The 15998-nt window shown below is 44.5% G+C and overlaps 1 protein-coding gene across 1 annotated transcript in view; it reads right to left on the bottom strand.

Annotated features, from left to right (window-relative positions):
* KLHL14 (kelch like family member 14) overlaps positions 1 to 15998 on the bottom strand; it is an 85649-nt gene that overhangs the window by 67985 nt on the left and 1666 nt on the right. The window contains 2 exon segments of the mRNA XM_080381530.1: positions 15033 to 15295; positions 15297 to 15998. The exon segment at positions 15297 to 15998 is cut by the window's right edge and continues 18 nt beyond it. Coding sequence (XP_080237656.1) covers positions 15033 to 15295; positions 15297 to 15971 — 938 coding nt within the window. The 5' untranslated portion in view covers positions 15972 to 15998.

The following is a 15998-nucleotide window of genomic DNA, read 5'->3' as shown; positions in this document are numbered from 1 at the left end:
TAGTCACTTCACATATAATTGAACTTTCATCAGTTGTACGAAGCTTGGGTGTGATAACACTGAAATAAAGGTCTACGCTCAAAGTGTTCCTGTCAAGTAGGAATGTGAGGTAGCCCGGAAAACATGCATCGATACGAATGAATGTGCAGGGCCACCGTGCATTCGGTGGAAAGCACCCCTGCCAAACCCCAACATCTTTCCAAGCACAACATCACTGTAGCACTCTGCAGCAAACACTCCCGGCTAGGAAAGGTACAGCATGCCATGAATGAAAAGCCACCACCACAACTGCAGACAGTGGGGTCAGACCACCACCCAGGAGCTCCAGCCTCAGCAGTGCACTCTGGCAGCAGGTGCTTTGCTGCTGAGGCATGCCAGTGGCTCAGCTCCAACTGCGACCTAGAATGAGCGTTGGGGACCCACCAATTTGTATCAGGATTGCATCCTCTTTTGAGAAGACTGGCCAAAATGAACTAGATTGTGATGTAGACACACACTACCCAAAAGAAACCTCCTTCAGGAAGGGAGCATGCAGCTGAAGCCTTGATCCACATGACGCGTAGGAATGAAACCTTTCAAACGGCTATCCAAAAGACAGCTGCAGACTGCAGATACATCTATCACAAGGATGGCCAGGGAATTATCTGGCAGATGGCCTTGTTTGTTTTTAAATAGATTTAGGGCTCAGGGAAGGTCCTGAATTGGCAGTGGAAGAGAGAAAACCCTCACTGCAAGGGCAGGAGCTATGCTGCAGGGGCAGTGACACTGTCCCACACTGTCCTGCTCCCCTGCTTCGCTCCTGACTTGGTGAGAGCCCCTGCAGTCCTTCAGTGTTTCTGACAATCCAGGCTTTGACCTCTGCACTGAATCTGCCATGCAACATCAAATGATGACTGCTACCTGCCCGTGACACTGTATCCGTGTAGGATTGTCAGGAACTGTCTCATGATCACTGTCAGCACAGACTCCACTAAGTGAGACCAAGCTCTGGAGAAAGCTTTCATAAGCATTGCCAGCGTCTTGAAACGTTCAATCTCCCCAGTAAAGTTTTTAATGGGAGAACATTTGATAAAAAATATGCAACACAGGAGCATGATAAACTGTTTTTGGTATGAGTTAGGGATGACTGCACACGTAACAAGTGGCAGAGCAAACCAGAGCCATAAGTCAGTTATGCATGGTCATCCCTAACGATAGAGAATAAATTGTTTATTCCAACCCTCTTGTGTTGTATGTTATATCACAATCAACTCCCTGTGTATTGTAAAATTCAAAATGCCCTTGCAAGGTTTACTTGATGAAGGAGTTTATTTTGATTTTCATCTTTCATCTGTAAAACTCCCTTCTAACTCCAAAACACTGTGAAAAACCAATGAATGGCCAAGGCTCAATAGTTAAGGTGAAGAATGAAATGTCAGATACAACTCTGAGTTTCCAGACTTTGGCAGCTGCAACTATCCTTAACATTACTTTTTCAGCTAAACAATCTGAGAAGCTACTGTTTCTTAGGAAGGCACAGCACTGCTATATGGGAATGTTTAAAAAGTATTTTGTATTTTTACATGTTTGAAATCAGACGTAGCATGAACAGAAGCCGTTAATGAAAATTTAATGAGAACTTTGTAGCCAGCACAGTCTTTACCAAAAGCACAAGGAACTCTCGCAGGGGAAACGGAAAGATGAGTTCTTTTACTCAAAGTCTCCAATTCATCTGTATTGAGAGCTCTTCCAGTGAACCAAGCAAAGATAATACAGTGACTAAAGATATGCATGTGTGCTGGCTTTGGCTGGCGTAGAGTTAATTTTCTTCACAGTAGCTAGTATGGAGCTATGTTTTGGATTTGTGCTGGCAACATCTACTTACAGGGATGTTGCAGTTACTGCCCTGCAGCGCTGGCACAGTGCCAGGGCATGTGCTGCCTCTCACCAGCCTGGGGGGGCACAAGGAGCTGGGAGGGGACACAGCCGGGACAGCTGACCCAACTGGCCAGAGGGATGTCCCAGACCATACGGTGCCATGTTCAGCATGTAAAGCTGCGGGAAGAAGGAAACGGGGGGATGTTCAGAGGGATGGCGTTTGCCTTCCCAAGTAACCACTACAGCAGCCCAGCTTTCCTGGAGGTGGCTGAACACCCACCTGCCCATGGGAAGTGGTAAATCAATGCTTTGTTTTGCTTTGCTTGACTGTGTGGCTTTTGCTTTACTTATTAAACTGTCTTTAACTCATGAGTTTTCTCACTTTTACTTTTCTGATCCTCTCCCCCATCCCACCAAGGGGGAGTGAGTGAGTGGCTGTGTGGGGCTGAGCTGCTGGCTGGGGTTAAACCACAGCAGCACATTTTAAACTGATGTGTTTTCTTGGAGTTAATTCTGTTTTTTAAGTTTTGGTGTGAATGCTACATTTCAGGTTTTGAAAAGAATTTCTTTATTACATATTATTTTTGTTTCGTATTGCACTGAGCAGTGCTGTCAAAACTTTAAAATACATTCTAAAATATGAAAGACATGGAAATGATCACTGCTTATATGTAGAAAACTTTTCCAAACATTAATAAAATTAATTCAGTGAAATACTATGATGAAGGCAGGATTTAAAAATGTGTGTAATATATTAGCAAAATAAAGTTTCTCCTTTTCTTGCATTATTACGTTTGCTATTTGCATAACTCAAGATTGCCATGTGAAATGTTTTGCATTATACCTGAAACAGTCTCTTTTCATTGTCCGTATTTCACAGTGTAACACAGTTACATACTGTGGGGTTCATGGAGTCCTAGCAAGGCTATTATGATCACCTTGTGTTCAATTAACAGTAGTGGGTCCTGGTCAGGAAAGGCTAAAATAATTTTAACCATGACCAGGCAGGCTGATGTCATGGCAAAAAGCTGAGATAAACTTACCCATATCTTACCCCAAAAGCACTTCTTATACCAAGAATTCACAGCTCTAGTTCTCATTGATGGACATACACGTGTTGTTATTCTGCACACACTTTGCAGTTTCTGTTCTGCAAAGATTTTGAAAAACTTAATTCACCTTAATTAAGTTCATGGGTACCCCATGTGGTGTGAAATTTATTTTGTCTACTTACAAGACTGGAAACCAAAGTCTATTTTAAAGTCAACATTTTCAAACTTGTATCATTTCCTTCAGGCGCACAAACCCAGGAATTTGAGAGCTCTTCTAAGTGGCTTCAGATTTTCAGAGATGCTTAATGCCCATCAACATACCTAAATCCTACTCACTTCATAGGCAGCAGCAGATGTACATCAGCTCTAAAACTCAGGTCACTAATCCATAGTCTAAACTAACCATGAATACACATGGCAAAATGCTGAGCCCAAGAGTTTATCAAGTCACAAGTAATCAGTAGAAAAGACAGTAACAGACCGCAATACTCCTGAAAATGACCCCCAACTTTGCTCTTTTGCAACCTTGATAGCCTCATGTTAATGGAAAACACACAAATGAGAAATATTCTTCTTGTACATTGTTCTTCTTTACTAGCATATCCACCAATCTTGCATTGATGGATTTTCCTTATCTGGGCAGTTAGTAGAAGTTCATTCTACCAAGGCTGGCAAGCAAGAAAACAAGTCCCAACAACAACAGGTTTGCTCCACACTCTTTCCATTTTTTAAACAAAGCAATAAGGCTCCCCTTCTGCATTAGCAAATGCAAAGAAACATAAAGAATGCAATGATGAAGTGGCAATTCTGTGGTTCTTAATGCATTTGGTGTAGTGTTACACATCAGAAAGAAAACTACAGGTGAACATGGTAATCTATTAAAAAAAAAAAAAGACTATGCAACTATACTTTCCTCTTAACTCAGAGCTACAATAAAACCACAATTCTGGATTATTAATTCTTTTTTAATATAGGCTATCACCATAGGTTTGAGTATGTATAGAGCCAGGTGGCTCGTCAGAGCAGGGATCTCACAGACATGGGATGCCTTGCTCCTGCTTGAGCGCTGACCTTAAATGCAACAGCGCCAAACTGAACTTCAGGCATTTGCTCACTGAACTCAGGCACAAACAAAACCAGTCAGAAGACCAGCCCAGATCCAACAAGAGCAGATGAATGGGTGGTGAATTTCAATCACATCCACACCCCTCATTACATCAAAGGACTTGAGAAACTGGAGGCCAACACACAGTGATACTGTCAAAACAAGTAGCAAGAATCTCAGAAAAAGAGGCTGTATTAACCTGCAGCAGAAACAAGAGGTTTAGATACCAACCTCAAGGTAACAGGCAACTGTCCCAATCAGCATTTTGGTAGCCAACCTTTTGTTAACAACTAAAGATGTAATTTAATCTTCAGAAACCAGGATGGTCCTTTGCAACCTTTTTCTTCTAAAAAGGTATCTGAAGGAGTGTTGTGTCCAACAAAATGTAATGGAGATTTTAGTTGCAGTCTGCAAATCTGAACTGATGCTGCAGGCATCCATTTGCCTGTGACCGAGGACAGTGTTTTGCCATCACCAAACATTTGATGAGATCTTTGACAATTATCTTCCCTGCTCCTGGATAGGCATTTCAGTGCAACAAAAGTGTCATATGAAAACTGATTATTTCAATAGATTTTGGCTTACACAGTTCACTGCAAAGATAGCCATGATTAGCAACACGTTTAATAGAGAGAAATATAATTATCCAGGAGTTGAAACCATGAACTTGATGAAAGCTGTAAGATACAATGTGAAATTTATCTTGGACGGAGAATTTTTGTGAGGTTTTGTTATCAAATAAAATGAACTACTGAACATCATAATCTGCAGGTGAATAGGCATCTAGAGTATCTTCCTAACCCTACAGCACTGCCAGGAAAAGGACCTGAGGTCTCACAGCCACCCAATCAAGTCCTGCAGATCAGACTTCTGATGGACCTCTGACCCACCATAAATATCTTTCTCCTTATGGGCAAAGTACAGACCTAAAAGGATATCTTGATTTTGTCAAAACCTAAAGCCTCTTGCAAATTACAACCAAGAAATCATTTAGTTCTTAGGTTCAAAATACGTTCCCAAATATGCTGAATGTATGAATGTTTCTTTATGAATGGACTTTGTGACTCTTCTAAGGTACCTATTGCCCAAGGCACACTTGAAACAATGTGAAAAAACTTTCTATTAATAATTTACCTGAAAACCAGTCTTATCCTTCACGTCAGTGCCATGAAGATTTTGGTTTTCATCTTTTCATTCCCAACGTGGGCATGCTTAGCAGAAGGCCCTGAGGACAAGTCTTCATTTAATAATTTACCTGAAAACCAGTCTTATCCTTCACTTCAGTGCCATGAAGATTTTGGTTTTCGTCTTTTCATTCTCAATGTCGGCATGCTTAGCAGAAGGCCCCGAGGACAGGTCTTCATTGCAGCAGAGCTCACCGTAATGTTCAGTGAAGAGGTTCTGTGATGCCCAAGAGACACCTGCTCTCCTGCTCATTTAATGCATACTGCTGACCACTGACAGACTGAAGTTTAGGAACATAAATACTAAGTTGGGAATGATTTGCTGAAGACATTGATTGTTGCCTTTGTCCTCTGAATCTACTAGATTTTTTTTTTTTTGTCCAAAGCACATTTTTAAAATAAATACACAGAAAAACAGGAGAGTCACTGCTTCAACAACAATATTTCTTTTTGGTCTCTATCTAAAATGCAGAAAGCTAAGGGTAAGTGAATCTTTGCCTGACAGGCCACACTCAACTGTTGCCAAGTTACCTGACAAAGTTTCCTTTATTTCTACAGTTGCCAGATAATTTTCCATCCCTTGTACTAAAATAACTTACAATCTATTTGGAGCTCTGGATATCCAATTTTTCTTTATGAATCCGATCCCAGTGCTGTTACTACTTTAGAATGGCCTCTAAGTAAATCTTGAAGACTTAGGGTATTTTTTTCAGTTGGAAGGTTTTTAAAGTGAATGCCCCTTCCTTCTGGGATAACAGTCTCAGAACTAATACGTAGTTTAGGGGTGGGAAACTATCTTGAAGAGTGGCATCTACCATCAGCACTCCTTGGGGAGGAACACACAGGAATGTCCTTCTCACCTTTGTCTCCCTGTACTATCAGCTTATTCTTCATGTTGACAGGAGACTGGTGCAGTTCCCCAGAAAGATGCTCAGTAGCTTTCCCATGGCATCCTGCCAAGGTTGCTGTATTTGTGCACAACACTGTTGCTCCTTATAGCTTGAGACAGGCTTTTAATAGATGTGTTGTCTATGTGAGATCATGAACAGTACTTCTATAGTGACAATATCTACACAAATAGATGATTTGAACATATCTTTAAATTCACTGAGGTCTGAATGCTAAAGATATCCTTCCTAGCCCCACAGTGAGTATCTGAAGCATTTTAAGTGAGGAATTACTAGCAAAGCTTATATTGGTAAATGAAATCACAAAACCTCCTGTGTCATGAATCTTATTGGCAAAACTATGCAAACAACTGATCTTCCATATTGTTGGAAGTTCTGAAAAACCTTAAAAGAAATTTTTCTCTCCTTAATATTTTTAAAAATAGAACTACAGAAAATGTCAAAGCCAGATGCTTTTGCAATGTGCTTTCCCTTCCCCACTTTTTTTTTGGGGGGGGTTGGTTTAGGCAGAGATGAGAGATGGCAAGATGGAAATGTTTATAGAGTGCTTTGGGGTGGTCAAATCCTCATTTTTCTCCTAAGACATTTCAATCAACTCTTCTTTTGATTTTCAGACTGCGAAAAGTCAAGAAGGTCCTTTTTTTGTTTGATTCTATATCAGATGTCCATGATGATAGGAGTTCTTTGCATCAGAGGCTGTGTTCACCCCAGCTGAGCCTCCTTTTCCCTAGGAAGCCGAGAAGAAGAAACAACAACTTGCTGCTGTCTTACCCAAGCTATGACTGGTTAATTTTTCCACAGCTTTTTTTTTTTTTGCTTTTTTTTTTTTTCTGAAAGGAGCAGCAGTCAGGGAAGGCAGTAAGAACCAACAGTGGCACCAACTTCTATTTACTTCCAGCTTCATCGCAAACCGTCTGCTTCCATTGAACTTGGCAGCTGATAATATTTGCTCAAAGTTTATTGTCTGCTTTCCAAGAATACAGCAAGAAGCGTTGACTACTAAGTACTAGGCATGACAGTCTTTAAAGAATATTTCAGGGAGACAGCAAATATAAGAAATTATGCCAGGAAGTATCTACTAATGGGTTTCAACTTCCCATATTCCTTAATTTCTTCGGATGATCCTTTGGTAAAACTGTAATACCAGACAGGATCTGTTTCAAGAAAACCAGTAACGGAGATACTTGCAGAGCAGTGGAGTCCAGCTCAAACTTTCATTCAGGATTCCTATTAACTCCCCTGCTCAATCTTTTCAGGCCATGCTGTGCTAAGGATAATAAGAAACTTTGCTCTGATTTAGAAAACTGCTTTGATTTTTAAAACACAGGAGCTGTTTGAAAAGATAAAATGGTGTTTTTACAGATTACGAGGATTTTTTCCATAACGTGAATTTAACAGAACCAAATCTTTTTTCCTGGCAAACTATTTCCTGTTGATGTTGTGTTCTACATTTGCTCTCCTTACTCCCTTGCCCTCAAGCCTCACTGTACTTTCTCCTCAGGTACGAATCCAAACAATTACACCATCACAGCTCTGTTCCACTCACTGCTCAGCAGTTAGACTCAGAACCTCCACATTCTTCTGCTATAAGGAAAAAAACAGTCACCTCAGGCCACAACACACCTTCAGAAACCTCCTTTCTGTCTCCTCCCTCCACATGAAGGGGATGCACATCAGGCAAAGAGTGAACAGAAAAGCCTCAGACAGGGCATAGAGGTGACCAAGACAGGTGTGTGCGATGCCCACCATGATCCTACGGCACTCCATTTGTAAAAGATACACTCTTACATATAAATCATACCAGGAGGACTTTGAGAGGGAAATTACTCATCTAAGAGGCTCTGCATGACCTGTGACCTAAGTTCTCCTTGGACAATCCTGGATTGTGTTGCTAAAGCATGCGCAAGAACAGCACAGGACCTCGTGGGAGACACCTCCATTTTTGTAGGTACCTACAGGAGTTGTAAGTGAGCTGTACAGACTGTTGCGGGTGGTGAAAAGGGGCAGTTTTGCTGAAGTACAGCATTTGAGGATGAAGTTCCCATTTTCCCAGGCACTTTGTCCTCAGTTTGTGCGGCTTACTAAAACTATTTTTTTTAAAACTTGATTTTCCCTCTAGAACAGTGTAGCTTGAAATCCAGTGAAAAATTTTCCCCCTTGGAAAAAGAGTTTGGACATGCAGATGCAGATATTTGGAGCTGCTTCAAGTGCTACAAGGGCCAGGGTGACAGAAAGCCAAGGAGCATCACAGACCAACCAGCTTCAGCAGCCTCTGGAGATCCAAGCTGAGAGGTCTGGAGCAGTCCACAGTGGTCTGCATGAGGTATGGAGCCTGGTGGAAGAGGCACTGAGGGGCCAGGAGCCATGGCAGCTGAGGATTCAAGAGAAGCGACAGGTAGAGGTGAAGCTCAGGTAGACTGGATCTGGGGAGGAGCCCTATCTGGCAGAGGGGCCTGGAAGCAAGGAGGAGCTTATGAGGCAGACTAGGTAAGGGAAAATGAGTAGTTTGGACATTCAAAAGGCTTTCAGGTGGGGACTTTGAGAAACAACTTCTGGAGCAAGAAGTGGCAGGAGACAGGGAAGGAGCTGGAGATATTGGGACTATGTGTTGCCTAAGGACATAAACCAGAAGAAGCTGCCAATTCACAAAGGAGACTACCCCAACTGGTACCTCTGATCAGGACACTGGCTGGCAAGGGAAGGGGAGATACCTGCACATGACACTTGGCATCCTTTCTTCATCTATAGCTGTTGGAAAGACAGTTGCCCATAAGAAAGGCCATTAAATGCTCTTCATAAATTATGCTTCCCCTAATGAGTACTACAACTGGGCCAAGTAATTGGCTATCACCTATGCCGCCAGAGCTCTCAAGGATTTTACCAGCCAGGACACGCGCGTCTTTTAAGAAGGCTCCCAAGGACTGTGCTGACCCACAACAGTCCATTTAGGACAACCGTGCTGCCTCTGACCACAGCTTGAGCTCTAGGCCTTCCTCCCGCTTGCATACTTGACAACGCTCCACTCACACTTCAGCACTAGCCTGTCTTCAAAGGCAAATGAATGCACACAAGGCAAGTAAGGCAAGTAGGTGAGACTAACTAGGATTAAACTGACTACAGGTCTGTGGTTCAGTTCCCCCCAGTCTCTAATGTGTCAGTCTCCCTTCTGCAGCTCAGCCGAGAGAGTCCTGGCACAGGCACAATTTCCTGATATTAATTCAGGCATGTAAAACCTGATCCAAAGCCCACTAAAATAAACCAGGGCTTCACAATCACTTCATCCACACCATAATGTAAATGTTAATAATCCACATACATTTTAAGGTATGTTTTTTATCCTGACGTTAATTTGGGGTCTGAAATACTTCTCACTTGCAATTAACCATGAGTACGAATATTAGTTAAAAATCCAGGTATTGGTGTCAGGATCACAAAGGTACAGGCAGTTGGCCATTACCAGAACACACAACAATGTATTTCAGTGAAAAAACACACATTTTTTTTTACAACCACAAACATGCCCTACTGAGATCCTACAAAAATCTCAGTAGAAAAAGAAGTCAAATTGAACTACAGTCTGTGAGATTTGTAGACAAACAGTGTATTCAAGAAGGAAATAATTTAATTGCCAAGGAATGTAACCAGTTTCTTCAAATTTTTAATTTCCTCCATAGAAGTAAAACAGACTGGGGTAGACATGCCTTCCACATAGATGTTAGCATCTCACTCTGTTCAGCACTTCATATTTTCCTTCTTCATCAACAGTTACCACCTCCCTACTGAATGAAAACTGGTCATATATTCTTCATAATTTCTCACTGTTTAATTTGCTGACACTTTCACTAATATTACCCAATGCCAAGCAGCCTGGATGACAACCTCTCTCTGCTGAAATTAAAACCAAAAACCTACATTAGGTGCAGAAGGACCAGAATTTGCACTTCTAATCTCCCCAAGGTCTAGTATTCCAGGGAAAAAAAAGTACAGAAAAACACCTGGGTCTGTACACGCTGGGACTTCACTGAACCCAGAAAACAGCATGGTCAAGCTTAGCTGTCTTACCTCTTTGTCTTTTTTATTTTCCTCCTTTCTCTTCTACTCTGTAATTCTGTATTTCCTGCCTACAGCTTTTCCCATCTCAGGTCAGTTGGTTGATCCCCATCCATTTTTCCTCCCCCACATCTGAAATAGCTTTTCTAGAAACTTAAATATTCAGCTGTATTGACAACAGATGCTGTTTCCCTGTTTCTGCCAAGAATTAAGGATTTTTCTTTTGTTTCACTCCCTCTCCTTTTTTTATCTGTCAGGGTCTTTTTTTTTTTTTTTTTCCCCTCACCTCCTTTCCTGTCTGGTATCCTATTTTTTTCACTCCTCTCTCTTTCAAACTGTTTTCTTCTCCCCTTTCCCTCATTTGTACTTTCTTGCTTCTGCTACTTAGGTCCTGTTTCTCCCCTGGGGCACCTCAATTCCTTTATTTTTCTGCATTTCCCCCTCCCTCCTAGCCTTACTTTCCTCACTCCCATCTGCCTTCAGGTACCTGATGCAGCTGCACAGACATCTAACTGCTGCTCTGCCTGCAAATCCTGGAAGGAGCTGACCAGCCCAAATGCCCATTGATGTCGAGAGGAGCTGCATGTGTCCCGCAGTAGAGGAGCAACTCCCAGGTGGTTAAGGGGCTGCCTCTTCCCACCCAGCCTGCTTTCCATGTCTGTCTGGAACTGAAGTCATTGTAAATAGTTACAGGCGAGTAAAACCATAAAATCATGGCAATGTTCTATAAAAAGGCAACAATATTTAGGTAAAACATTTAATAATAAGCCCCTTAATTTAAATATTTTTTCTACAATGCTCCATCCCCTGTCTACAGCTATACTGTGCATTAGCACAAGCAAAATTGAAGTTAAAAGCTCGGCATTTCATAGCAGTGATGTGTTTTTAACCATTTTCATTGTGGCAAGTAAACATGGAAGCAATAATAATTCTCACTAGCTCACTCATCTTTAAAAGTGAAATCCTTTCCAGCAACATGGTAATGCTCTAACCCAGAAGTTTTTAAAATTTGAAAACACATACTGTATTATATAAAATATATTACACAATAAAGCACAGAGACATTTTAATCAACGCAATACTCCAGCGAAGTCCCAAGAGTCAAATAAATAACGCAAAGATGAACATTCCTCTAGCTAAATGTATTTTCTTTCAGGAACTACAGAAAACATGACACAGCACAGTTACCTGTGTCTCTCAGAGACACACAAACATCATTTAAGCCTAATGGTCAGGGTCACCATAGTGAGCCCAACCCTCTCCGTCCTGAAATCAACTGGGATTTTTCCTACTGATGCCAAAACTGGCTGTGCCTCAAGAGGCTTCAATAGCGGCTTGCGTGCTGAGGCCCTGCTATAGGTGAGATTCACAGCGTCAACGGAATTACTAACTTTGCTTAGAGCTGAGCACCTGATCAAATGCCCGATCAGAGCCAAAACACCCACCCCCTGTGGTAAAGTCCTAAACCTCACAGTGTACAGCAAGGTTCACAAGTCAGGAACGTCATTTCTCAACTTCTTAAACAATGATCGTTTAGTTGCTGTACTTTGAAAAATAATTTCACAAAATTGCATGAGGGCGTTCAAGTGTTACCTTCTCTCAGGATATTTCACAAAAGAAAAAAAAAAAACAACCACAAACAAAACCCTGCTCTCCCTGAAGGTAAACAGCATTTCTCACTGCAGCACAAAAGGCAAGTGGGGTCCCTACTAGCCCCAGCACCACTTGCGCTGCAGGATCTCCGTTTGTACCACAAACTTCATAAATAACTCTGCTCACAGCACACAGTCTGGCTCTTATGATCCCAAATCGTTTTCCTCCAGCCCTAACAACAGCAAAACCTTGTGTTTGCCAGAAAAGTGAGTACATGTGATGTACCACATAAAGAACAAGCTTAAAGAAACAACCAGAGCTACCTTTAGTTACATTTCAGAGGAGAACCACCACATTTCAAACTTCCCATTATACTCATTTTCTTTAAGTAATGTAAGTAGTCCCAATTACAAAGTAGTGCAAAGTGGCACTGCACATATGGACATGTACATACGTATGTGTACACTCTTTTTTAAAAAAGCAGCGTGTTACAAAAAAACAATCTTTTTTTTTTAAATGCATAAAACTTATTGGAAAGTTCTGAGTACAATTCTAATTTCAATACACAGTAAGCAGCTGGCTATGCCACTGTGCTGCCTGTATTTCCCACTTACCCATACTGTACTGCACAAGAGGAACAGTTAATCTCTTCCTAAGGACATACAAATCTTTTGTGAATGACCTTTCATTAAATTTTAAATTCCAAGTTACCAAGGTCACCATTGCTCACAGAAATGGTAATCAATTTTTAAAGTCCTTTTCTGTGTAATAATTTTTATGTATTTGCACACATATTTTACTATGACTTTCAAGATTTCCTTCTGCAAATTAGTAACTTAAGGAAACCTTTGCAGATTTTCTTCCTTAGAATAAAATTTTACTGAATGAATGTCAACCTGTTAAAATTGCAATTTTACAGAAATTACGACTAACAGGGAGGCCAAGTCTGGAAATCTCTATAGTCTTGGGTATGTTTCTTTTGTTTCTTCATTCATGCTTAAGAAGGCATTTGTACACTTAGGCAGCCTGACGAAATCTTAGAAGTGATTAAGATTCAAAGGTGTGCCTTTGTGACCTTTATGAATTGCCAGGAATATTATCCAAGACCCAAAATGAAAATATACCAATTGCATTCTGTATCCCAGAGCATTTCAACATCTTCAGCATTTTAACACTTTGAGTAAGTTCTAATACCTGCTTACAAATAAGAGAAAACTAAATGGTTTTGCTCCATTTCACCACCACCAAAGAACCCAATCAAAGGAAGCCAGTTACAGTGCTGTCATTAAACACATTTTAAAGTTGAGGTGATGGTACGTTTTCACCCACTGTGGTTAAGGGCGTCCAAAATACCACTCCACACAGACATGTGGACCTACTACAAATAAAAAATGTGGTGTTTGTGGCATTTGGAGTCCCCTGTAAGTCTTCAAGTAATCGCAACTTAGAATCTAATCTAGGTCTAGTTAAAGTGTGATCCTTTTGTGTATGCTCCCGCTTACAGGGAAAGCCAGCTCCCAGCACCAGGAGTATCAGATTCTTGCAGCATCCATGACACTTGTAAGCATTCAGTGGTCAGAACACCACTACATATCCTTCAAATGACATGGACCACTGAAGCTGGAAGGTATCTTCACTGAACCAAACCGGCTGGTATCTCAGCAATCCACAAGGACATGAGCCCTAGCATACCCCTAGCAGCGTGCAGAATCTCGACTGAGAAGGAGGTGGGTTTTGCATTTTTGAAAGTCAACAGTTTTGAATATTGAAATGTGAGGGGTCCGCACCAGCTACAACAGAGGCATCTCAAAAATACTTCACACTGCAAAATGCTGGTATGTGTTTTTTGCTGTAGGATTTTGGAGTTAGAATCAGACAACAAGGTGATAAGCACAACAAAACACTAACAGAGCGAGCTAACCAGAGATAATAAAAGAAGGCACAGCATTCCCGAAGTTAAATCATTAGGGTACCCATTACATGAAGATATAAAGAATCCTCTGCATTAATGTTAACAGAGCATATTATCTAAAATATTTAATAATGTACCAGTTTTTCTTGCTGCCATTCAAGTAATTAATAATATCCATGTATTAGTTCTAAGAAGCTGAATAAATACAAAGTGTGCTTTGATTTCTGCGCTACTGTGCCACTGTACAATAACACCACTGGAAGATGATCTTCCCATTTTTAAATGAAATTAAGTATAAACATGTTTTAAATGGAGAAAAATAAACATCCCCTTCATTTTGGGTATATTTACTGCTCATTAAATTACATAGCATGCTTTCGGTTCCTAACACCAAACTCGTATTGTCAATCTTTGACATCATGATTCATTATCTCATTAAATAAAAATAACTGGCAGATCATAGATGTAAGGACTATGAAGTCCCAAGTTTCCATGGACAATGCGGACACCACTCCAACACCAGCAATACCGGGGTGTATGTGGGTAACGCAGTTATTTACGAAAATAATCGATTCGATTTAGGACTCGAGTGTTACAGCTTAAAACGCCCCGAAGATGCAACACCTTGTTAAGGAGTAACATCGCGGGGGAAAAAATAAATAAATACGGCCTGTAGTAAATAATCACAACAGGTTCCGACGCGCGGGCTCCACTCGGGCGGCGGAGCCGCACATCCACGCGTCGCCCCCACGGACCCGGCGCGATGGCGGGGGCACCCGCGGCCGGCGCCAGCACCGGCGGGAGCCCGGCAGCGGGGCGGACACGGCCTCCCCGGGCGGCCAGCCCAGGCACCCACCCGCCCCGCCGGCCCCCGAGGAGGCCTCCCGCCCTCGGCCGCGGCCTCCGCCCCCGCCGCTGCCCTGCCAGGGTCCGGCCCCCGACGCCTGGCGCCGCGGGGCCGGCCCTGCCCGCGCCGACTCGCCGCGGGACTTCCTCCCCCCGCGCCGCTGGGCGGCCGGCCGGGCGCCCCCCGCCCTCCCCTGCCCCCGGCCGCAGCGGCCCCGCCGGGCCAAGGGGAGGGGACGAAAAGTTTGGTGGTGCTGGGGGCGGGCAGCTCGGCCCCGCCGCCGCCCTCCAGCCGCCGCCGCGGGCGGGCTCCCGTCGTCCGGCCCGGCCGCGGCCGCAGCCGCCGCGCCGCCCCCTGCCCGGCCGGAGGGCGCCCGGCCCGGCCCCCGCGGTATCCCTGCCCGTCGCCGCCTCGGCTCCGCGCCCAGCGGGGTCTCCCCCCCCGCTCGACCTCCCGCGGGCAGCGGCCGCCGCCGAGGGGGCGTCTGTGAGGGAAGCCCCCCCGCCCCCCGGCGCCCCCCTCACCTGCTGGCCAGGCTCTGCCGGCAGTGCTGCCTGAAGGGCATCAGGTGGTAGTTCATGGCGTCCAGCAGCAGCTTCTGGCAGACGGGGTCGGTGCGCATGAAATCCACCGACTGGACCCGCTCCACCAGCTCCGGCGCCGGGATGAGGGCGAAGCGGAGGCGCTTCATCAGGTCCGGGGCGTACTGCATGCGGGTCTCCCGGTCGTGCTCCAGCCACAGTACGGACATCTGGAAGAGCGCCAGCTCCGACTCGACGGGGGGGGGGCAGCGAGTCGAGTAGGGCGCGCATCTCCTCGAAGTTGAGCAGCAGCACGTCCTCCACCAGGTACTTGTTGGCCAGCTTCTTGGTCTCCTCCAGGCCGTGCAGGGCGGCGATCTTGCACACCTGCTTGTAGTTCTGCACCGAGATCTGGTCGTTGAGGAACTGCACGCACAGCTTGGTGACCTGCGGGATGTGCAGGATCTTGCTGACCGACAGCACCTCCTCCACTGTGTCCAGCGACAGGGTCACGTTGGCCGTGTACAGGTACTCCAGCACCAGCCGCAGCCCGATGGACGAGCAGCCCTGCAGCACCAGGTTGTTGATGGCCCGCGGGCTGGCCAGCAGCTTGTCCTCCGGGGAGGAGGACGGGGTGCCAGGCTCCTCCTGCGGCTGCGGCGGCGGCGGCTCCTTCGGCGGGCCCCCCAGCCCGTCCTGGGCGCCGGGCCCCAGCCCTAGGGCGTGGGGGTGCCCGCCGCTCCCGCCACCGCTGGAGAAGAGGGATCGGAAGTACTGGGAGCAGGAGGCCAGCACGGCCTTGTGGCAGTGGAACTGCTGGCCCTGGGCTGTCAGGGTCACGTCGCAGAAGAGCTGCTTCCTCCACAGCAGGTTGAGGCCGTGCAGCAGGTTGTCGCTGTGGCTGGGGTCGAAGGTGGAGGTCCTGTCCCCGGATCTGGACATGGCGAGCGGCCTGCGACACACCTGCCT

Source organism: Falco punctatus (assembly GCF_963210335.1).
Source record: "Falco punctatus genome assembly, chromosome: 3".
Classification (NCBI taxonomy): Eukaryota; Metazoa; Chordata; class Aves; order Falconiformes; family Falconidae; genus Falco; species Falco punctatus.
The sequence above is the reverse complement of the archived record's forward strand: the minus strand, read 5'-3'. Positions and strand labels throughout refer to the sequence as shown.